Source organism: Bradysia coprophila, unplaced genomic scaffold, assembly GCF_014529535.1.
Source record: "Bradysia coprophila strain Holo2 unplaced genomic scaffold, BU_Bcop_v1 contig_232, whole genome shotgun sequence".
Lineage (NCBI taxonomy): Eukaryota > Metazoa > Arthropoda > Insecta > Diptera > Sciaridae > Bradysia > Bradysia coprophila.
The window spans coordinates 9,816,796-9,842,963 of NW_023503493.1; the positions used below are offsets into that span (position 1 = coordinate 9,816,796).

At 35.6% G+C, this 26,168-nt stretch overlaps 1 protein-coding gene across 1 annotated transcript in view; it reads right to left on the reverse strand.

The window, feature by feature from the left end:
- Positions 1-24,581, reverse strand: part of LOC119076462 (D(2)-like dopamine receptor) — a 104,023-nt gene extending 79,442 nt beyond the window's left edge. The window contains exons 1-2 of the mRNA XM_037183229.1: positions 24,207-24,581; positions 5,018-5,719 (exon numbers count right to left, since the gene is read on the reverse strand). Coding sequence (XP_037039124.1) covers positions 5,018-5,393 — 376 coding nt within the window. The 5' untranslated portion in view covers positions 5,394-5,719; positions 24,207-24,581. The remainder of the gene's footprint in view (positions 1-5,017; positions 5,720-24,206) is intronic.
- Between the last annotated feature and the right edge of the window lie 1,587 nt (positions 24,582-26,168).

The window sequence follows — 26,168 nt, forward strand, 5'->3', positions numbered from 1 at the left end:
TAATCTAAAGTGCTAAAGAACGCTAATTATATGCATAGAATGGCTCCACACATACACATATTATACATATATCGGGTCACGTTATACATTGTTACAAACGAATATGCTGGAAGTGTTGTTCTCGCTACATAATTTCCAATAGGTGGACTAATTTTCTACACTTAAATTATTTAAAATTAAATCGAATATCCGTGTGCAATGAATACTGTGTGCATTGACAGCGACGAGTGATAGAGCATGCACATATTTTTCATTGACACATTTTCGATATATTGCAAGAAAAAAAATATTTTTTTTTGTCCAATTCCACTCATTCAATTACATTATTTTCTTTGCCAAAAAGCATTTCGTATGGTTACAGACAGCTGCTACAAAAAAAAGTTGATTGTGCTCTAAATACGACGTATATTTTGTACCGTGACAAAGTTATCGCCATCCATAAAACCATAAAAATGTTTGTCGTAAATGTTCGTTCCAGGATAAAAGCTTAATGCTATGTCACAGAAGTATTATTTCAAGTAGATTTTACTTGCTGACCCAAAAAAAAGAGTATATTTAGTGCAGTTACGGTTGGTAGAGAACATTATTTTTATCAGCAACCAGGTTACGAAATTTCCTTTCATAAATTGCTTCAATTTCGATAAATTGCCTGAAAAGAACCCCATTCTCCGGTTTTTTGTATTTTATTTATAATTTTCATTTATCGATTCGCCTTATTTCCGATGTCGAGTTCATGTTTTGGTAATTATTTCACCTGTACGAAATGGACTGTGTCTTTCTAATTGCATCAAGGTGGAGGGGTTGACAAAACGCTAGAAAATCTTGGCCGACCTAGTTGCATTGGCGTTTGTAGATTAATTGTAGCTACACATAGCAACGCGAAAGAGACCTAAACTAGTATTTTGTTAGAAATCACAGTAATTCTGCAATCAATCTAGTTACTTGTTCATTCTGTTTCGATCTGTTTACAACAAAACATCTAAATTATTCTGTTCTCAATAAGCCAATATTCGAATTCAGATCAGGTTATTTTATTCGTTCTTCCACGCATATCCTCAACTTCCAACATATTTTTCGTACCAAGATAGGAAATGACGATATTTTCAGCACCAGTCCTAAGTTTTGCCAAGTATACAACCAGTCGGTGAAATTAAATTTTCACAGAAAATGTATGGGTAAACCATAGAGGAAACTTTTACCTCGTGTTGAAAAATTTACGAGAATTTGATTTCATCGACTAGTTGTAGTATACTTAGGTATGTTTCGGTTCTATTACATATAGATGGAAGCACCTAATTCTAATTATTCTTTTCTAACACTGTCAAAGATAAGCAGTCAAACTAGACAGGCAAACAAAAGAAAAGCTTCAATTAGGCTGTGTGTAGGTTGTCTATGTATGTTGCGTGCACAAAGCAGTTACGAGAATTCGTCTGAGGTATTTCTATATTGATTTGGACTCCGAATTTCGAAGACTGCATTTCTTTTTACAAGCTCAGTAATCCGCGCAACCTCTATGGACTGTTTGCCACCGACTGATGAGTAGCAGTTCCTAGAGCTCCTAAATGACGAAACAGGTTGTCTCTGTTTAGAACTTGATTTTATCAAGATCACCTTCTCCTTAACGGAGTCCCGTGTATAGGCTCCAACGAGAGTTCTTGTTTGTTACGTTTGTCTGAAGCTACATGTCATATTATACTTGAATGGTCCGTTGCCAATTTGCAACGTTAAAAAACTGAGTGAATTTGTGCACTCCTTGACTGACTATGTCATATGAAGATTAGTACACAGTTCGCGTGTAATGGTTATTTGGATCACAAGGGACGAAAGTAAAAAAATTCAACCGTGTGCGAAGTTTGCAGCCCGTGGCCGAAAGTCAGGGCGGCAATCGCACAGGTTGAATTTTTTTACGTCGTGCCATGTGATCCACACAACTTTTAATTACAACAACTACGAAAATTGTAATTTGAGCTTCCTTATAATGTTCCAACTGATGAAATTTACCGAAATAAGCTGAAATATGCGGGGGACCAGGGGGCGGCAGCCCCCTGGTAAAAGAAAAATTTATAAATTATTGGCAACGTTCTTTTCTATCACAACAATCACAGTGATCACAACGACACCAGACGGAACACATGTTGTTGCTGTCATTTACTTTCGCGTCCTCGTTTGAGGGGCGAAAGTACTTTCCGTACTTTCGCTCCTCTGTTGGGAGGCGAAAGTATTTTCGCACCTCTTGTGATGTCGTGGCTAACTGAGAGTTGAATTTTTATACTTTCGCACCTCATTCGGGAAGCGAAAATTACAATTTTCGTAGTTGGTGTAATGAAAAATGCTTTAAAAATAGCAGATGTTGAGGAAGGAAAATTTTTTAAATTGTGAAATATATTCCTTTAAAAAATGGAATTCAAACGGAAGAAAGCCGAATCATCTGCCCCTTGCGACGCAAACTTTTTTATTATAATTTTCTTCCTAAAATTTTTCTGGTATGATTTTTGTTGATAAACCTTTCGCGTACTTTCCTCATCAGCTGTCATTTGTGACGCATACCTTTTTGCGTGTCGAATCTGTAAGCGTCACCTACACCGATATCAGTTCTTTTGTAAGTGGATAACAGGACTTGCGTCACACCTCCACTGTAAGTGGTTTTGGGCGATATCAGCTCATTTGTAAGTTGTGATTTTTTAGAAATTGGTCGCAGATAATAGACAATCATATTGTGCAGTTTGAACGAAAATATACTTCTTACTTAACTGTATAACTTTCTCTTTGATCTGAATCTTCCAGCTTTCATTTGACGAAAATCGAAAATTTGACACGCTTAAAACGCTCATAGCTCCCAAATAAGCGACTTTTTAGGGAAACAATGAAACACGTACCGACTAGAATCTAAAACTCTATAACTTTGTCTTTTACACGAGGTTTCTATCTGCCTTATTTTCCGAGTTATGGCTGACACAGCTCGCACTTAAAACGCTCAAGGCTCCCAAATAGACGACTTTTTAGGAAAACCATGAAACACGTGTCGAATGAAATCTGAAACTCTATAAATTTGTCTTTTACAGGAGGTTTCCATCTGCCGTATTTTCCGAGTTATGGCTGACATAGCTCGCACTTAAAACGCTCATAGCTCCCAAATAGACGACTTTTTAGGAAAACCATGAAACACGTGTCGAATGAAATCTGAAACTCTATAAATTTGTCTTTAAAACGAACTTTCTATCTTTTATATTTTCTGAGTTATGGGTCATATAGCTCAATGGCTCAAAACGCTCATAGCTCCGAAATTATAAGCTTTTAAGAAAATTCCTTCAAATTAGTTTCTTAGAATTACGTCCTTAACATACCCTGAAAATTTCAGCCAAATTCACCGGTAAATTCAAAAGTTTCGTTGTAACAAAGTGACAAAGTAACAAAGGTTGGTAAAATTCATCAATTTCAAAATGTATGAAAATGAATTTCTTCATACAAATTTCTGCAAATTTCCAAGTTTTGAAATTTAATATCTCGGCCAAATTTTAACCTTATGAGGCGTGTGATAGCTCGTTGAACTCGTATGGACGCCCAGATTACGAATAAAATACTTTGGGGGTAGTAGGAGCAAAGGGGGAAAAGTCAAAAAGTTCGTGTATATATGTTCCTCAGTCCTGCGGAAAAAAATTTTTGTCAAATTTTTCAGTGTGAACGGACTTGCGTCACGGCCCTTCACTAACGTAGGGCCATGATGTAAAATGAAACTTAACAAAAAGAAAATTCTGAATTTTCGAGAAAAACATTTTCTTCAAGTTGATTTCTCACACTATTTGTTTATAAAATTTGGTGTCACCCACCTTCGTGGTTGTCTTAACCTGTTCTTTCAGAACTTTGTATGTATCATACAAATTTTGGTACTGTTTGATTCTATTACATTTGCTTCCAATACCTTCCGTCAACCAATTAATTTTACTGATGTAAGCGCTCTATTGTTTTGTCCAATGACATAATAGTGTCCTCTATTATGTCATTGATTTTGTCAAGCAACTTCACTACTATGACATTTCATGGATATCTTAACAGAGTGAAGTTATTTCACCAAAAAATGAATGAAGTAATACAGCACATCGCCGTATCGGAAAAAGAAATTTTTGTTTTTAGTTTCTCCGATTTATATTAGCGACTCAATAGTGGCAAAGGCTTAGTGAACAAAAATTCATTAGCAAGAGCAAGAGGTTCAAATCGTATACGTGTACAAAGGTTGACATCTCGTGAGCGTGAAAATCGATATAAACCCAATAAAATTTGATTACAATCGGTATCTATTGATACCTTTCAAGACTTTACAGTTCAATAATCGTTCACAGACGGCATATAATAGTGTAGTATAATTAAATCTTCAACTTAATTCGATCTCAGAATGTTCACTTCATTTGTTACAACACACTGATTTAACACACAAACAGCTGCCTGAAAGCTTAATACCAATACATACTAGTGTCAACGAACAGAATTTTACAGAAACACATAAGCTCATAAGCACCAAGCCGATTACTTTAATGTGAGAAGAGAAGAAGAAAATATGGAAAGAAAATCTGAAAGTAGATTACTTCCGATAAAGTTCTGACGGACGCTGCGCACCCAACAAATCATTTTGTGGGGTGCTTACACACCCACTGCTGCTTCGAAGCGCCTTGTGCATATTTTAAATTCACGCCGTAAATGTGCCTAAAATTTGAATTTCAAGTGAACGAGTCGATGATAAAGTGAACCGAAAAATACATTTCAACGCTTCCTTGTATGAAAATGACGCTGCGTTACAAGGACTTGCATGAGAAAGATTTTGAATTTCGACCGCACTTACGGCGTGAATTGAGACCAAAGTCTGCTACAAAAGGGTGTTCTTCTCTTGCAACTGACTGCATTTATAATATTATCGTAACCAACACACCACACACACACCATCATCACTTTTACGAAATATATTTTACGTCTGAGCAGTAAATACTTAAAATATATGGAACATGAATTACTAAAACGAACTCACCTTTCACAAGGGTCAATATTCCCAGCGGCATCACCAATATGGCAACCATCAAATCCGTTATGGCCAGAGACATCAAAAAGTAGTTGGTAACATTTTGCAATCGTCTCTCCCATGCTATTGCCAAACATACTAAAATATTGCCGGCTGCTGTACCCAGTACCAAAACTAGCGCCAACAGTGCCCAGTAATTGTTTAAATCTTTCGTTGATAAATTATCACTTGATGTTTGTAATAATTCATCGTCCGAAAGTGATTGATCAATGCGGGTACCGTTCGGTGGCTGTTCAATGCCATCAATGTAAATGTTTGAATTCGTTGTCCATAGTACTATTGTCGTGCTATAACTATAAGACGGACTGTCTTGTGTTTCGTCCATAATTTATTGTTTCGCCAGTGTTATAGATAAATTATTCATTGCGTTGTCATATTTTTAACATTATACGCGCTCAGTTCTACACCACTTTATTATCCCTGTCAGTTTAAACACGAGATTTTATTTTTAGGAAGAACACAATCAGAAAAAAACCACTACCAACGGAAAATCCGCATCACTTTCCCCGAGACAAATCGTTAACATAAACTCGCTGATTTAACCGTTTTTTAAATAATTTTCTCGGATTTGAGTTTGCTTAATCCCGATGAGATTAAATTAAAATGTGATTTATTGCTGGGGGCAATCCATTTGGTAACAATATCGTCCCCCTGAAACAGAAATTTATTTAACTGCGTACTAGATGCAAAAGCTTCGAGTAGATATATAAATAACTGGTCCGGCAACGATTCGAATATTAACCGATTTAACGTTTTCCACCATTGTCTTCGTGAAAAACATTAAAAAAGAATTTGTGGTAAACATCTTGCGGTACAGAAATTGTCGAATCAATAAAATCAAGCGAATAAATCGTTTCACGAACATTAAATGATTAAATGATAATAACGAAATTAATGCTAGGAGCTAAGTATACCCACTGATGGTCGAGTGTTCGGTCGGAACACAATTTAGTCCAGGTACTTGTGTCGAAAACGAGCCATCAGAACAGTCGGAGCGTTTGCTGCGACTGAGCCCCGTACAAACCCGTATATCTATTGCGTACGTGACCCTAGCGCGTCTGTCACCCTACTTTGACCGTAAGCCTTTGCGCCGGTTAAAGTAGTTAAAGTAAAATTATTATGTAATGTGTACATCTTAGAAATTGCGCATAGCGCAATTACGAAGCCCCGTACGACGTTCCTTTCAAATAAAACAAAAATTTCAAATAGTCCTAAAATTTTAATTTATTGAGTATAAATACACATAGGGCCTAGTATCGGCCCAGTCCGAGGATCCAAATTTAATTTTTTTTTCAACTACATTCTATTCGGCCTTTGATTACCTTCCAAATGAAACAAAAAATACGAAAAACGGATGAAATTTGCTCGAGTTATATGTAAAATACACATAGGGCCCTAGTAACGGCCTTAGTCCAAGGACCCAAATTTAATTTTTTTTTTCAACAACATTCTATTCGGTGTTCGATTATCTTTCAAATGAAACAAAAATTACGAAAAACGGATGAAATTTACTCGAGTTGTATGTAAAATACGCATAGGGCCCTAGTAGCGGCCTTAGTCCGAGGACCCAAATTTTTTTTTTTCAACAACATTCTATTCGGCCTTTGATTACCTTCTAAATGACACAAAAATTACGAAAAACGAATGAAATTTACTCGAGTTCAATGTAAAATACACATAGGGCCCTAGTAGTGGCCTTAGTCCAAGGACCCAAATTTAATTTTTTTTCAACAACTTTCTATTCGGCGTTCGATTACCTTCCAAATGAAACAAAAATTACGAAAAACGGATTAAATTTACTTGAGTTCTATGTAAAATACACATAGGGCCCTAGTAGCTTTTCACTTCTAAGGCCCTAACTCACGGTCCACTCACCCGATTTTAAAAAACTTTTTTTTCCTGGATTGGTATTGACAATACCTATCATTTGCCGTGTCATTTACATTTCCATCGTTTATTTTGCCATAAATATCACCAAAAGACCTTAAATCACTTAGGTGGCCCTAACTCACGAAGGGCCGACCCGAACATGCCCATCTTCGAACTTAGCCTCACTATTTTGACCATCTTTCAGGGAAAAAAATTTTTTGAAATCGGATTTGATTTACTCAAGATATCGACGTGACAGACAGACGGACAGACGGCCCAAATTTTTATTGCGGATTCGTCATCTATGAACATAGGCAAACACTTTGCCCTTACCGTCTGCTTCGAATTCCATCAATTAAACACGGCATCGTAATCCTATAAACCCCTTCGTACTTCGTACGGGGCTAAAAAATGACTCGGTGCACCTTAAGTTCTTTAAGATTTTTCTTTGTTTCATGTTGTGAACTAGTTTTTTTCGAAAAAAAAAAATTACATGCTACATGCGTCGAAAACCGTACTTTTCATGTTTGAAGCACTTCTTTCGACGTCCTCAGCATGTAAAATCCATTATATAACTCGGGATAAAAATGAAAAGTCTCGTTTTCGTGTGTTTATTGACCTCGGCTTCGCCTCGGATCAACAAATTTCACACGAAAACGCTACTTTTCATCTTTTTATCTCTAGTCATGTAAAATACTATTCCAGCCGAGGAAGCCATTTACATGAAAACATTTCATGCGAACTATCTCCAAAAATACAACATCTTTTGAAAAATTTCTTCGGCTTCGGAAAGTAAGGCTCATTACCGATGCTTCAGGGAACAATTTTTTTTTGGAGGAGTCGGAATGGAGTCGCCTCGGGTTTTTATTTATAAACTGACCTGCTGTTACGTTAACCATTAATAGAATTAAGAAGGAAACCAGAAAAATCGTCTGAATTCCCTGAAGTTGTATAGTTCTAGGATAGGGAAGACAGTCGACCATGACGACATCGCATATTTTAGGAACTGACCTCTGGTGAGCTCAAACTTGTTAAAAGTCCAAATCTTAGCCGAGAAATGAACAAAAAGAGTAAGAAATGTAAAGAACAAAGAAATAGTAGGAACATCAGGATTGGACATTATTTTGGATGACAAATTTTCATGGCAACCGATATGAAACACAGTAAAATCTCAGTGAACTTAAGGCGCACGGGATTACACAAGTACCTGTGCACTATGCATAAAATTCAACTAAGTAAATTCGAAAAATAGCAACGATTCCTAGCCTCGCGACTATAACTAACTCTACTAATGTTTACGTATAGCTTGTAGCTGCAACATTGTCTGATATAAGTCCCACAGGTAGCATTAATAAGCTCAGCGATAAAACGTTCACTTTTATGGTACTTTGTTGCAACAAAGTTATTAGCTCATTACGACTACACACGTTTTATGTACATACGCTCGAAACAGAATCGCTTGGTTGGTTGTTATTGAATCAGTCGAATCAATAAAATCAAGCGAATAAATCATTTCACGAACATTAAATGAACGGAGTGACTATTCGACACCGGTGTCGAATAGACAAGCAACACAGTGCATGCTATTTGACACTGGTGTCGAATAGCCAAACAACACAGTGCATGCTATTTGACACTGGTGTCGAATAGCCAAACAACACAGTGCATGCTATTTGACACCGGTGTGGAATAGCTAAACAACACAGTGTATGCTATTCGACACCATCACATAGTCATTTATTTGGACGAAATGGTTAAAATTCCTATTAAATGGAAATTCAAATATTGGATAAAGGTTGATGTGAATAGGCAGTGGTTTCCGCCGTTTTGGTATTTCGTATAAGAAGGCTAAGAAGTGTAAACTAACGTATCGCGTGCGCCATGAATTTTGAATACAGTAACCGTAATCGAAAGATTTGGTGACAGGACATAGGACATTGTATATTATTAACACCCAGGAGCACGTTATTAGTGCCTTGTGGACGTAGTTACGGGACCAGGGCCATATTGATACTGGCTAAGACGTTTATAACACCCACAGGGATAATTAAACGTTTCTGGGTTTTTATCAACACTGGGAAGGTGACATTAGCACCCTCTGGCTGTTATTAACGGCCGAACACCGAAAAATTTACCGTCGAGGATGCTATTATCAGCCTGAGTGAAATCGACGTGGACATTAAGTCTCGTCACCAAGATTTTACGTGCTTGGTTAAGTAAGTGAGTCATGATATTACACGTTCGAATGTGTGCAAGAGTATATATCAGAGTGTGAGTGTTTATTGTTTATGTATCGAGTAAGCGCAGCGAACGAGTGGAATAACACTCACACGAGGATATATACGAGCGCACACATTCAGACACGTGTATTGTACGACTCACTTGCTTCACCAAGAACGTAACACATTTTATCGCAGTTGGCGAGAGGTAGTTGAAAACATCAAAATTGAATTTGCAAGTATATGACTTCGTTGCGTACTTGGTAGCGACCTAGATTCATGTGCTATCGAGTCCCGGTTGGGACAATTTTTATTTCAAAATGAATTTCTACTTTACGGTCACTATTCGCAGTGACGGTAAAAACTTTACCATCACTGTTTCAGCTACAGCAGTGACAAAAATTGACTCTTACCACAGGTGTGGTATCATACACTGCGAACACAACTTACCGATGGCCTTAAAAACAAAAGATGCCGATTCAAAGTGATAACCAAATCCAAATCACTAGCAAAATTATTACATAACGTGGGGAAATTTGTATATCTTCGAGGGGAGGGCTGTATCCCAAGCCGAAGTCTAGATTAGCCAGGCAACACAGTTGATGCTATTCGACACCCACCTTTGGGAGCCAGAAATAAATTTCGCGCGCGCGAAATTTATTTCTGGCTCCCAAAGGTGGGTGTCGAATAGCATCAACTGTGTTGCCTGGCTAATCGACACCAGTGTCAAATAGCATCTACTGTGTTGTGTGGCTATTCGTCACCGGTGTCAAATAGCATGCATTGTGTTGTTTAGCTATTCGACACCGGTGTCAAATAGCATGCACTGTGTTGTTTGTCTATTCGCATCCGGTGTCGAATAGCCATACAACACAGTGCATGCTATTCGACACCGGTGCCGAATAGCATCGGCCTTAAATGAAATATTTTTTGTTTGTTTCATGTTTTATTATACGCATAAAGTGATGTGTTACACGTTGCACAACAAACTTGCCATAAATCCTTTAAAATGTTTCATCATCTGTACCTTTCACCGGATTCGCAGGAAGAAAATCTGTCGTTTTACCATGGAAATTAATGGTATACGATATCATCACACAAACACGTTACATTATATACCTCTTTGAGCAATATGTGTTGCAATTTTGAGAATCGTTTCAGCACTGACAAACTAGCAATTATAAATGTTAACACTGCAATTTACATATTGTAAAGCTTAGTTTGGATGTATTTTAGTACATATACATGTGTTCCCATATGTGTTTATGCTGTCTGGTTTTCTTGTGTGTAAACACAACTGAATTTGGGCATCACATAATTTTGACCTATCTTAAATGAATCACGCTTTGTATGAAAAGGAAATTCAGAAAATTATAACTTTCCCACTCATGATTTATGAAATTACTGCAATGACCGGATTGAAGCCTAGCGGATTGTGTCTTTGGCGATTCTGGCACAAAACTTATATTTTGAGTGACACTTCATTATCTTTATAACGTTGTTTATGCAACTCAGCATCATAATGTGCAAAATTTGCATACTTTAGATGCCTCTGTTGCATAAATCTTTGTATGAATCTCGATGCAAAGCACTTTATTATGCCTGCGAGACCTCGTGTCATAATTACACATCTAGAACCTAATAAAGTCATAATAACCATTTCGACACTAGTGCTGCCGTGGTGGTCTCCGTGGTGGTGTTATAATGATGAGTCAGAGGATGGTTTTAAACGTAACATTTTTCCGATGTTGGTTCATATGGGTCAAAATTGAGTGAAATAACGGTAATGTGCTATTTGTAGAAGGAAAAATTCCATTGGTAAACCAAGTCATTTGGTTGCTCTGCAATATGTTTTCCCAAACATCAATGTGTTAATGAACGAACATTTTTCCAAAGCTGTATACTGTTGGGTACGTAGCGATACAGATGCGAGTGTGTCACTCGCTTTCCATGCAAAAATTATATCTCAGCATAAAGTGGTGAATGTATTAAGAAAAGTTTGGTGTGAAAACACGGAAAAATCAACCTAGTGAAAAAAACCTTTTCATTTCGTTACCTTTGTATTCAAAATAATTATTTATGGCTTCCTGTTTAATAATGATATGTGCAAAACGATAATGATAAGAGATTCACGCCACAGCCTATATTTATACTATTACCTTTATACTATTACAACCATATAGTAGGGCTCACTAGTTACATTTTAAATACATTTTAATGGTGCATTTTGGTATAAAAGCCTGAATTCTTTACCATTGATAAATATGTATTTGGGGATTCCAAAACGATTAGGAGACTTTGAAAAAGTGACATCTAGCGCCATCTACATCCGTTTGAAGTTTTAGATGCAGAGGTAATTTTGATGAATTTCTGTGTAGCGGCAATCGAAGCTACACAGGTGATGTTGGGCTCAAGCGAAAGCTAAAGGTAAAAAGTTTTCTTTATGCAAAATTTTTTTACGAATTTTCCGGCAGTTTTTCCGAATTTTCATAAAAATGATATTTTTAAACTGCTGTGAAAATTAAGTCATTTTTAAAATTGGTTCAAAAAAGTTTTTGGATGTCTAGCATTTCTAGTCTATAAAAAAGGGTCCAAATCTTCGATGAAAACTCAAACTAGTTGCCTCTGTTGCGGAACATCCAAAAACTTTTTTCATCGTTAAAACATTGGAAACTAAATATGCAACGATAATAGCGAAGAAAAAAAAACTGTTTTGAACCAATTTTAAAAATTACTTAATTTTCACATCAGTTGAAAAATATAATTTTAATGAAAATTCGGAAAAACTGCCGGAAAATTCGGGAAAAAGATTTGTATAAAAAAAACTTTTAACCTTTAGCTTTCGTTTTAGCCCAATATCACATGTGTAGCTTCGATTGCCGCTACACAGAAATTCATCGAAGTTACCACTGCATCTAAAACTTCAACCGGATGTAGATGGCGCTAGAGGTGACTTTTTCAAAGTCTCCTAATCGTTTTGGAATCCCCAAATGCATATTATAATAATCAATGGTAAAAAGTTCACGCTTTTATACCAAAATGCACCAATAAAATGTATTTTGTTCAACTAGTGAGCCCTACTAATATGAATTAAGTAAGATTCAACATTAAGGTTACACCTTTCCGTTTTGGCTTCATCAGTTGCTCTTTTGCTCTGTTTTCAAGCTTGATGAATCAACGCATTTCAAGCATGAGTGGTCCTCTAAATAGAGTACTGAAATGGGAGTGTGAAATAAATTTTGGCACTGTAAAAAAATCTGGAAAATTTTTTCATAGAAAATAGTACTCTTTTTGAACGAGCGTGTTACAACTCAATCGTATAGAGAGAAGTACATGCACGTTTATAATAATGTGTATAATGTGTAGCAGCCAAACGACCATCACCTGAAGCAAAAGTATAAAAATGTAGCTTGAACGTTGAACCTCACTGTACTTTTTTATCATATGAAAAAATGAAACCAAAACAAATATCAAACTCAATTCATTTATTTATGCATTTGGAATCGTTCAAATTGGATGTTGATTGTTGACTTTAATTGCATCCCCATGACGTTGATTCGATTTATTTTATACGCATTAAATTGGAGTTAGAAAGCACGGATGAGAGCATTTCGAAAATATGCTGGTTTAAAGGGTGTTTATGCAAAACCGATTGCGAGGTTTCTCGCTTGTTTAAACGAATAAAATCACCTTTTTATCGACTAAATACCACTTTATGCGAATATTGTAGAGCTTTGGGTTGCACACGAACAATATTCACAACGGTGTGCGCCTGCATAATACTTTTCTTGTGAATAATTATCGCTTAGCAGATTATATAGCAACGAATAGGTAGAGATAGATTCGTGAAAATTTATAACAATTTTTAAATGAATACTAATTATCGTCTGCATCACCTCTAAGGAAAATTTCTTCAGAATATTTTGAAGTTTTAAAATGCTCTGTGAACGTATAGTCATAGCCCTGCTCCTAGTAATTACCATAGAAATTATTTGTAGGCTGATATTATCATATCATGCTTTGCATTTCTTTTCTGGAAACAGGAGTCATGCTTCCTTCTTCCACTGAATTTTCACGCGTGATATTAAGATGTGTTCTGTTAACCTGTTACGAACGGCTATCAAGAATAAACGACAAACTCTGACTGATTCGATCTTATATATCGAAAACATGTTTGAAAAATGAAGTTAAAGATTTGAAATCAATCAACTGAAAATACTCAGATCAAATGAAGTAATAGATTCGCTTAAAAAACTACTTGTGTCTGTGAAAGAATAACTATATCAGCGAAAACATCTATAACAAGACTTAGTGAACAGATAATGAAAAAATTGGTAATGAATAACCGATTGGCTGTTTTATCGAGTAACTGATAAGATGTCGAAATAATATGTAAGCAGTTGGACCGGTAGGGTATTTCAGTTTCTAAATTAATTAATTCCCAAAATTTAATTATATTAAACCTTAATCATAATAACCAAGTATCGACTGTATCAATTGTAAAGCCATTAGTAGTTCCAAAATCGGCTCTCTAAAAATAAATCCAATTGTTGTAAAACGATTATGTACATGTGATAGCAGTTTAAAATAGTTAATATGAATATTTATAACTTCATGCGGGTTATAGTCGTAGTTCGTTAATATCAAAATTGATGGCAACATTCGATGTATGGTGGATTTATCGAAGAGAAAATTTATGACGCGATAATTCTCATAAAATTTACATTTGTATTTAAATAAGAATTAGTTTTGATGACGTGTAGCAGATGTAGAGGACGAGTACTGTGAAACTTATCGGTACAATCGGTACAACAGATTTACAGAAAAGGGAAAAGGGAAAAACGGCAGGGAAAGTGTGACTCCAATCTTGCTAGGTATGTCAAAACCACGGACATGACAATTACGAGTTAGTAAACCATTTCAGCCATTAACCGCCTCAGCCTCATTTGCACTTCCATTCATGTGGTAAAGTACTTCCTACGATAAATCGGTTATACAAAATGAGATGATCGTACCCAAATTTTCAATTAAATTTTAGAAACGGCAACAAAATCATTAATCTACTACTTCATTTGCGGAAAATATCTGGTATCTTCTTGTGTTTTATACTAAATCTTTCTGATTCAGTCTTGAAATGTATAATAGTTCGCAACAATAAGTGAACAGAACCCTAGCCGCAGCCTGAACCCGTCACTTATTCCTATTGTCGTTAACGATGACTACCCGGTTCGATGGGGGTTGACAGTTACATATATTTATGTATCAGATATCTCAGTCCTTTTACGCAGTTGAATTGTAAAACACCCATAAGGTATACCCGAAACACATCATAAGATTTAACTCAGTAGCAACGAATGCACTAGCATCGATCACATTTAAATGATCTTTAACAGGTCAGTAACTCTTCCCTTTCCCACGTATTGTCACGTAAATTGATTGTGATCCTTCTTGGATTCCATGGGATAAGTGGAATCGAGTTAGCACCAAGATTTCTGGTAAATTATTTTGATTTTTTTTTTGAAATTTTCAACATATTGGTAAATTTTGAAAATTTCTGTTTTGGTAAATTTTAGAAATTTAGAAGTTTCGGTAAGTTTTAGTAAATTTTGGAAATCCTAAAAAATCATCGAAATTTTGGTAAATTTTTGGAAAATTTGGTAAATTTTTGGAAAATTTGGTAAATTTTGAAAAATTTGATAAATTTATGAAATTTTGTTAAATTTTTGAAATTTTTTGTTTTGGTAAATTTTGGTAAACTTTTTCAAATAAATGTACCAAAAATACGCTATCACCTCGTTACTGCAATAGACCATGTGCGATTTTGAGAAAAAAATTTCATATTTCAATAAAAAGAAGATTTACTATGAAAATCATTGAAAAAAATATTTAATTATTTTTATAGAAATTATTGAAAAATATTGTTGCCATCCCGATGCCATCCCACTTATTAGAATCTTAGTAAGAATCCAATTAGAATGAATTAGAATGGTTCGGATATCCTTTTAGTTTCATACAAATTAGAGCTTTTAAAGTGAGATATAAAATCAAGCAGACATTTTTCAAATATTCTGTTTACACTTTTGTTCTACAGAATAATAATCTACATTAATTAAAAATAAATTTTGTATACTGCACACGGTCTATACTTGTGCTCTATTCAACGACACATAGACAAAAATTCATTCTATTTCAGTTTAAACTCGCGTATGATTCATACGGCGAAACAATTTGATGTGAAGAAAAAGCTATTCGTATTCGACCGACAAAATTCCCGGAAATGCTATTAGCTTAGATAGCCCGTTGCTTTTGGTGGTTGAAATTCCTTTCTATACATACATTCAATCAAAATTAATCAACGCAAAAATTAATAAATTCTTTTGTGCCAACGGCTCGACCTTTGTTGTACTCCAGAAGCTAATAAAATTATAACTCATCCATGCATTCATAATTGAATCAAATATTATAATCATTTTCGCATGAATGGTCGGAATAATATTCGTGGAATGTTTTTACAAAATCGCGTTTACGTTCAACAACAACAAACAATGTGAAAAAAAAACGATTTCACAACATGGAATTCGAAGTATTACTTAAAAGGATTTTAATCTTAAAAATAATTCTTCAATGGTTGTTGAATCGAAGTTCATTTCCAAACGAATTTTTGAATTTATTAAATAAATCACACCCTACATATACACACACCGCATACGACGCACCACTTGAAAAAATATTAAAGCAATTGATTCATATTCGGCAGAATGTTTTAGCGAAACGACTCATTTCTCCCAATAAAATGTAGGTTTCCACAATCTCATCTTTTTTTATCTGAAGCATCAATCTCTTAAAGGGGATCTATTCATAACATTGTTCTTGGGGTATTTTGTTCTTTTAAATTCGACAACAATAAGCAACAATGTAAAAGAGGAAAATGAATGTCTTTCAATGTCAGCTTAGGTTGAATTTCAATTTGCGTATAAATTCTACGTAAATGAACAATTGAGCAATTGTGCAAAAATGATTATTTGTAAACGTACAGTAGCATTGTAGAGCAGTATAGCCTGGTGGTTGAAAGTAAGACAACTAAAATATTTCATGACATAAGTAGACAAGAAAAATCTTGATCAGGAATAGGACTAACCTGATATTAGCATGAGCCCGTCCATAAAATGTCAATGTGAACCTGACCTGCTAAACGATAAGCCACTCAATCTTTGCATTATTTTGCATTACTCAACATTAAAAATTCAATTTATGAGAATTAGTAACCATCGTTCCCTTTGAAAATTCGGGTCTATCTTAAGTTCAAACAACACAGGAAAGATCTTGACACAACGAACTGTAAGAATCTCGAACTCATACCAAGGCTTTTTTCTGCTTCTCTCAAACTATTTTTTGTACTTCAAACGTTGCGCATGACCACACTACTCGCCTTACACTCTGTATTTGATTTACCACATAAACTTCAAGCCTCAGCAATTTTTCTAGTGTTTGATACAAAATCTTGTACTTCAATTGTTTCAAAATCATAGGAAAGCGGAAGTAGACATAATTTCAGCTCTTTAAGTTGATTTATGTAAGGATCACTGGGCTTTGGATTTGCTTAACAAATGAAGAACTAGATCTCTGTTTTTGGATTTTTGTTGAACAAAAACGCGCACGACTTGGTGTAAACTTTACGATCTAGTTTTTCATTTGTGCAGGTGTATGTAAGTCACAAATAATCGCTCTCACTAACAGATGACTACCTGTTTTGTTCAGATTCAAGTCCGCTCATCCATTCATAATGCAGAACATTGACAAAATCATAATTGTTAAAGCTATCCGAGCATAAGAACAATATACAGGAAGTGCATGCAATCAATTTCCTAAATCATTTTTATTCACACAAAAATCGAAAAAGCACACCGGATTGGCCAGCAATCAGTCAAACTGTACAATCTCACCATTATTGTACGTTAATTCGTGCGATACAAAAGATCGATGCTTGATATGTAGAAAATGATGAATTCATCATTAAATATGTACCGCCAGTGTGTTTTGTGGTATATAGTCCCGACCAATTAGACGTATTTCCGAATGAAAACGTGTGCTTGCCTTATGATTTCCGCAAATCATTTAATTCCATTTTCAATCACAACAAAGCGAAAAAAAATTTCTTTCAGCATTGATTCTACTACATCTCTATACTTCTCTCTAATTAGGCAACCATTCAATAAAATGTGATAAATGATTTTCCAACATCTCAATTCAATCAAAGTAGAGTTTTATTTATAAGATACGCTGATCGAAGACTTTTCCGATTTTCATTATCCTCTCTCTCTCTCTCTTCTCCTATCCACATTTTCTTTGTCCAATGAAATGAATTATTGCGATTTGATATTGGTTTTTATTTGCTTCAACAGACTTCACCGCAATTACTACGTTTTATCTGTTTATAGACTTGCATATATGAATGTTCTATGTATATGCGGTTCAACGTTCAATCGAGATTGTTTTATGGGATGTTAGTTATATTCAATATTCAATATAATATAGATAAGCCGTCGAGTAGATCGAGTACTTCAAAGAATCAATCCGAATCAATTTGAAAATTTTCTCGACTCTTCGATTCGTTTTGGTACTTAGCTACAAACAGATTGCAATTTCTGTTCATTCGAACAAATTGTGTAATTAAGCTGATTTAATGCCCAGAGTACCACGTCGTAATGAAGGTGCTTTTTGCCTAGTTAGCTTAGTTGTGCTACATGCCACCTATACACTAAGATGTTAGAGCATGTCGAAATAATCACTTATTCCCGGAATCTAGTTTATAAGCTACTTCATGTGGAGTGTTGGCACAACACATCAAATTCAGTCAGTAAGACTGTTGTTCGTCTGTTACAATAAAAAATGGTGAGTTCACTACCCAGATGCACGGTTCTGAAAGAACAGGTTAGGACACTCTCGAAGGGTGGTGGCACAAAATGGCTTAACTGTAGGAACTCCTGACATAGCCAAGTCGACAATTAATTTTCTTCATAAACTTAGTTGGCGCCACAGAGAAATTTGAACGCCACTAGCTTCATAATCAATTTTTATCATGTTCGTTCAGAGTCTTGGCAACCTTCAGAACCATATGTTCTATTGAAAACGTCTGTTAAAACAGTACTAATCTATGAAACCGTGTACTGTAAAAGATTCTTATCGCATAAGATGTGAAAGTGTCAATCCAAGACGAAGCCAAGATTCACAACTAATCGTATGCGATAAAAGTCACCATACAGCACAAGATACTTACAACGTTTTACGTGAATAAGTAACCCACATAACAACCTACCACGTTCATTACTTCACTCTTTTGTCACCACATAAAAAGTTTGCATCAAACTCTGGACTGCACTTGATCGAAAAGAAGTAACAGACTTGATCATTTAACAACGTTAACGGCAATCGTTATAAATGATCGGGCGTCTCTAGGACAATTGGATACTAGTTACGATCGAAACAGTTCTTACATTTCGGAATATATTTTACCGCTCACATCTACGTACTGTTCGCCATAATGCCCTCATTTTTAAATCCAAATATTTGCTTACTTCCCCCAGTTTAATTTTGGTTGTTAATTTGAAATGCTGCGTTTTTGTTTTCTCTCTAATGTTTCTCGATATTTATCCAACTACAATTAGTCCATTTCCACACTTCTCGGAATCCAAACTGAGTTTAATTAAACTTTTTATGTTTTCGATATTCCACCAGTTTCATTTGCATCGTTTGCAAAGTTTGTGGGATGTTCATTTATGCCATACGATGAGAACGAGTAAAAATCAATTCATTGACCCTGGTGACAATAAAGTTTGTGAAAAAATAGGAAATTGTAACAAGAGCGAAGTTTTGCAGCCAAAGGGAAGCTAGTGCCACGAATCGTTTCAGTTGGAATTTACTATTTTACTCACTAAGCACCCGGGAAATGAGTCATTACTTCATTAACATGACGAGTAAAATAACTCACGTAATGGTTTGGAACTTTTTATTTTGCATTTCGCCTTAGACTCGACCTGCAAACGCCACCATTGGCAAAATAATAAGTTCCAAACGAGAACTATTCTTTCAGAGGTTTATCATATATGTCAGAAACAAAACAAAGTTGACAGTTCGGTGTAGAAAAGGTCTATTTTCTCACCTGTCATAATAAGAGGGAAGAAAATAGACATTTTTCCACAAACTGTCACCATTGTTTCGTTTTGTGTCAAATATTGATGTTTTTCTCCCGATCTGACAAAGTGTGTGAAGAAAGGTCAATCACATCACAAGGAAATTTCATAAAATGCACAAGGGATTATTCTCAGCGGTATCAGTTGCCTTAGTGTGGGCCACGGTCATTAGGGCATATCGAATTTTGCAAATTTTAAGGACCGCGATAGCCTGTGTGCGGAAAACGTATATCATCGAAAACTGTGTCCGGGCATGTGGTTGATGAATCCGATGGAGCCATGGAAGAAGTCCCCCCGGGCGGCTTTAAGTTTCCGATGGTCATAATTCGGAAAGTTGAGAGTATTTTTGAAAACAATGTTCTAGCGGGATGTAGAGCTTTGAAAACTCTACAAATCTACCGAAGAAACCTATGGTCCAAAAGGTGCCATTGCCAAGATTGCCTAACATCGAAAATGTGACCATTTGGTTTTTGACTTATATTTCCTGAGAGACAAATGATTTTGTTTAGCCTGTGGTATGAGATGGTAGAGGAGGTCGAGCACTACCAGTACACTAGGCATGTCCCGATCGGATATACTCTTGAAATCACTTTTATAACATTTGTGAATGGAATTTTTAAGAGTGGCCACGTCGCCCACGAAGCAAGTGCAGACACTGCAACCGGTACTGGTGAGTCGAGGACACCTTGGCCAGTAAGTATGCATGATATTCCATGACAGTAGCTGAACTCTTTCACAAAATATTTGTTATTTCGATGTGGCACATGAATTGAAAAACTATACTACGAACTTCAATTTTTCGTAAATATATCGAAAAATATGTATAATCTGTGTATTTGCAACGAAATCGACTTCTTACTACTATTCGTGGGTGAAATAACTAATTAAATCGATTATTTCTCGTTTTTCTCATAAATTCAATTTATTCAGATTTTGTAGTACAAAGTGTGCCACATCGAAATCACAGATATTTTGTGAAAAAGTTCAGCTACTGTCGTGGAGTATTATGCATACTTACTGGCCAAGGTGTCCTCGACTCAACAGCACCGGTTGCAGTGTCTGCACTTGCTTCGTGGGCGACGTGGCCACTCTTAAAAATTCCAATTAAAAAGGTTAAAAAAGTGATTTCAAGTGTATAATGGATCGGGACATGCCTAGTGTACTGGAAGTGCTCGACCTCCTCTACCACCTCATACCACAGGCTAAAAAAAATCATTTGTCTCTCAGGAAATATAAGTCAAAAACCAAAAGGTCACATTTTCGATGTTAGGCAATCTTGGCAATGGCACCTTTTGGACCATAGGTTTCTTCGGTAGATTTGTAGAGTTTTCAAAGCTCTACATCCCGCTAGAACATTGTTTTCAAAAATACTCTCAACTTTCCGAATTACGACCATCGGAAACTTAAAGCCGCCCGGGGGGACTTCTTCCATGGCTCCATCGGATTCATCAACCACATGCCCGGACACAGTTTTCGATGTTCTACGTTTTCCGCACACAGGCTATCGCGGTCCTTAAAATTTGCAAAATTCGATACGCCCTAACGGTCATGATTAATATTGCACCCTTAGACCTTTAAGAAGTCTCATTTTAAAAAGGTCGACACTCTACGGGCCACAGTTTATCGACAATGATCACAACCAATTTTTATTATTGATGAGCATTCAAGTCAATACCCAATAATTAGTTATAATTACACCCTCCAGCCGAAAATGTAATCAACACTCTTTATGTGATGTCAATAAAATGACTCTAATTAAAACCACGGAAAGTAAATGACTTATTCCACTCCGACTCGATACCCCCCAAATGCGAAGAGTATACATAAAAACGCGCTTGCACACACACACAACAACAACAAAAAAAGACCGAAACGAAAACATGTTAAATGTAATATCCTTGATTCATTAATAAAAATTTATCGCGTGTCATTTCCCACGCTAATAAAATATTAATTTGCTCAGAAAATCAAATCATTTAATAACAACAACAAAAAAAATATTGTTTTTCTGTACTGAGCTATATATATGTAGCTGGTGTTCGTTATCACAAATTTGTATCAAAAGTATCGGGACAAAAAACAAATGCGCTGCAAATAATATAATTGATAAGGCATATTGTTGATTAAATGTGTGGAAAACTTTTTTTTTTGTTGTGTTGTTGAATGCCAAGTTGAGTGTTTCCGCATGAAGTGAAAACGTTATTACCGAACACCGAAAATGTAGAGCATTGCGTAAACTATACACATATACACATCGTCTGGATAAAACTTTTATTGAACAAACGAAATTAACTTTGGCGATTTTGGTAGGCTTGTTGCTCAACAAAAAAAAAATGTCCGAGACAGAAATGTGTTTTTATTTGCTTGCGGTAGCTAAATCGCCTTTAGCTCCCGCTACTCATGCGGAAAAACTTCCGTAAGCATAATAGGAAATTCGGACTTTCTCTGATTCGTGTGATTAGGCTCGGGCTACAAACCTTACACAAATCCGAGACTTTTTGCCCTGATTGCATAAACCACCTGTAATGTTACTCCGGCGACCAGTTTTTAGATATGGCAAATATTGGACAGCAATTGATTAAGATACTGACAGTTTCAGATAGCGGATGGTCAGAAGAACTAAACTAAACAAAAGGACATACACACAACATTGCTCCTTGGAGTTTTCATATACATAGATTCGATCGTTCTGTATAGGTCACAATCACAATTTCATAACTGCAATTTACGATTATATTGAAGTGGCTGGTCAGTGTCACTTGTTATCGACAACTGTGACAGATATTAAGTATTTGAATCATATAGGTACTAGGTGATGAGAAATTGAAGTAAAAGATTTAAGGACGAAAACCAACAACCAATTTTGAGTTGATGAGATCAACAGTTGAATTGTAGCTCAATAGTAGTCCACAGACAAAACGATGGAAAACTCAGCATAATTGTCGATCTCATCAAAGCAAAATTTCTTGCGTTTTCGGCGGCTTTGAAGCAACTGCAGCAACAAACGGGACACGAAATTGGCCAACAAATTAAAACTATTTTCTTGCTTCCTTATAGAGCTCCAAAGCTCTGTTTCCAACTCATCGCTTACTTGTACTGGTGTAACAGTCACACAAACATGTGTAGTGAATCGCAGTGAAACAGCTGTATCAACGTTAAACACAAATTTGGTTGACTTTGAAATTTTCTTAAATGGGAATATCAAAATTGCAAAGGCTGAAAAAGTGTAATACAGAGCTATGTTCGTTCTGCTCAACTCTTGCTCTGTTTTCTACTTGTACGATCTACTACTTCTTTTGATCTGATACGTTTGAAGAGATTGATGCGAAATCTTTTACTTCATTTTGTTCAACATGCATTTTTTACTGAATTTTTTTTTTCGAATAACTCATCTGTTGCAGGTACGTTTGTCTACAGATAATCTACATTATTTGCCGCAGATGTATTTTTTGTATGGGGCGCTACAGCTGTGGCAGCTATTGTAGATTGGAGACAAAGTTACCTGCTACAGCTGAGTTTTTCGAAACTTTTTTGTCAGTGTCCAACATAACAGCACGCTAGTCAGAGTTCGACGCTTATCGTGTCGTCGTTATTGATAACAGATGAACTCGTCGCCCGTAAAAGTTTCAAGTTAAGAAAAACAAAGTTAGATTTTTTACCGCTGTCGGCACAGATACTTCATTTTCTTTTTCGATCGATAATGCCAAACATATTCTACTTACATTGTGCAGCTTTAAAACCTGAACAAAAATATTTAATTTTCATATGTCCAGGGACTATTCTTGGGAAAACATTTTCTCACATTTTACTTGAGTTTTCGCGTATTTTTCCAGATTATTCCATGGTTTTCTTAAATTTTTTTCAAAATATGGGAAAGAGTTATCCCAAAAATAGTTCCTTCATGATTTTAATAATTCGCTAATGTAACACGTCCCCTTTCTGCATATAACTATTCATATGTCCATTTTATTTCCCGCAATCACTACCCTCAAGCTTCAAAACCAGAATTACTACTGACCTCAATTTTTCAGTCCCAACCAATTAAATTTGTTTCATAATTCAGTAACCTAAGTCATCATCCGTTTAATCAATTTAGCTTTTCATTAACCGGGAAGGCTTTTACCATCCCGTCAGTTTTTTCGACTGTTCAAAATAAAAACTGCAATTCACCATTCATACACACATCGATACGTATGTGAAGTAAATTATGTTAACGGAATTACTTTTATATGCCCGAAAGTATAGCTTCATTTTGATCATAATGAACCGACCAAAAGAGTGTGGTAACATTGTGAAAATGTAACAAAATAGAACTTTTAAAGTGACCTATTGAATACCGAATTGTAATTCATATAAAAATGCACTGTAAATATTGTCCTATATGTCCCAAATGAATGTATTGTCATTATAACCACACAAAGCGAACATTAAAGCAATTATATTCAAACCATAAAGTTCCCTTTCAAGTGTCATTACACAATTTCATGTAGCGTTTAACAAATATAATATTTTGTGTGTGAGAGGTGTATGTGCATTATAAAACATAAAACCGCATCAAAAACCCCATCATACACACATCCAATCGATTACATATAAATTAGTGAAACAAAATCCTAACACTCCTAGCATTAACATCGTGTTTATTATTGAAACGGCAGAGTAAATATAGTAATCCCATAAGCTTGCATACATGCACCGACGCAACGAGCTTGGTCCGACTTTGATATTAATTTGTACTATATCACATACAACACACCATCCATTTCCACAATAATTTAATGTAAAATTTGAAAATTAATTTTTTTAATTTTCTAACTTTCTCAAAATTACAAAGAAAAAAAACAATTGAATTCCATTCACCTCACAGTCTTCTTCCAAGTGACAAGTTAGTTAAAGTCTGTAAGTCAAAAATTAATTTTTAATCTGACACACGCGACAACCTTCTTTAACCAATTTAATTACGCTAATTGTTTAAGGAAAAAATCTCGGTTCAACAATTCAATTTCCTTAAATTCGGTAATTTTCTAAGGAATTATTGAACAATCTTCACCACAATATATTTAACTGCGGTTGTCTTCCAATGATTTTACATTACGACCGAAAGCATTAGCATAGCCCAACTTTTATATTATATTTACGACGATAACATTTCTGTTGGAATTTTATATTTTTCACTAAGGTTTTCCGTTCGGCTAACACAAGCCTTCTTCTCGCAACATCATGCCCGTAGATCAAATTCACGTGATGTACCTGTCGCGATAAATGACTGACTAAATTTTCCGAAACAAGAACCAGCTGCAAACCTGATCCATTGTTTAATTTGTTGCATTTTTTCCCGTCTTCTTTTACATGAGTGTAAACTTTGAGCATGCGTAGTGTCGGTCATAGTAAAAGCTCTCGGTAAATCAAATTCACAGCAAAGAAGGGACATTTTATGCACACACACGTTGGTTAAAGGGGAAAGTTAGTTCGTGTTCATTCACAGAAAGGTACATTGATAACTTTCACCCCTGTTTGAATAATTGAATTGGAAGCTTTTGGGTCGGAAAGAAGGAGGAATTCTCTACAGATGTTTTAAGAATAATAAATTGTTGAAAAATGTTGTGCCGGTGATTGTAATTGTATGTTCGGCCGATTATTTTTAAGTTGTTAATTGGTAGACGAAGGAGATGTGTTAGAAAATGGAAATATGTTTTGTTTAGAAATTATGTTACATAGCAGAGAGTGGAATTATCAGTCGAAAGCTAGGTGTCTGTATTGTTAAGACTTAATCAGTAGATAAAGCTACTTTTACTATTCTGCAGTCGTAGCATATATTTGTTAGTAAGCAGCTTGCGTGTTGATATTAGGGTGTGTCGATTTCAATTTTTATTTTTTGAGATTCCGGATTCCGACATACCGAGATTCACCATCGCACTAGCAATAATAATCAGCAAAAAGCTTGCACCGCTGCTATTTAAAAAAATCTACAGATGCTTTTGCAGACTTCTCACTCTGTACGGCATCTACTAAAACATACAAAAACTAAAAAAAGTTAAAAAAATGTTTTACTGTCGTTTTGGTATAGCACCAAGTTTCACCGAGGTGCAATTTTCAAGAATTTTATAAGTCAAGAGTAATCAAAGAAAGTATAATATTCATTTTCATTAATTTGCCTTTAAAAAACGTTGTATTCACGTTCCTTTTATCAAAGCCAAACAAAATATGAAAAGCGTGAAGAGTTAATATGAGTGCTCTAACTATTTAGCCTGTTTTCGAGTTGGCGACTTCTAGACAATTTTCAAGTCAACAATAGTAGATTACATTGGATGCTGCGGAGGTAGTTCATTACATGAGGGATCAATTTTGTGATGCGAGCCGAACTCACAAGTGTGGTTTTAAGCAACAAGCTTTGGAAACGGTTATTTTGACAAGTGTCGAGTTGCTTAAAACCACACGAGTGAGTTCGCGAGTTCACAAAATTGATTCCGAGTGTAATGAACTACCAAGCAGCATCCAATGTATGCTGTTTTATTTCCTATTCACCCGGAATATTGTTGTTACGAGTACATTTTTCCACCCAAGGACCTGACAGTTCAAAACCAAAAGTTTTCAAGAAGACACTAGCAGATTCTTGAATACCAAAAGATTATTCTAAATTAATGTATAATTTCACAACATTTATGTCGCGCTATTTCATTCACTGCCAGACTAATAATAAACACAGAAAATACCGATAGCACAAAACCAACAAAAAAATCTGTTGTTGCATTGAAACGTTTATAAACGAATCTAGTCTGCTTATGGAATCGGCTCACACTTCTTCATAACATTAATCCCGAA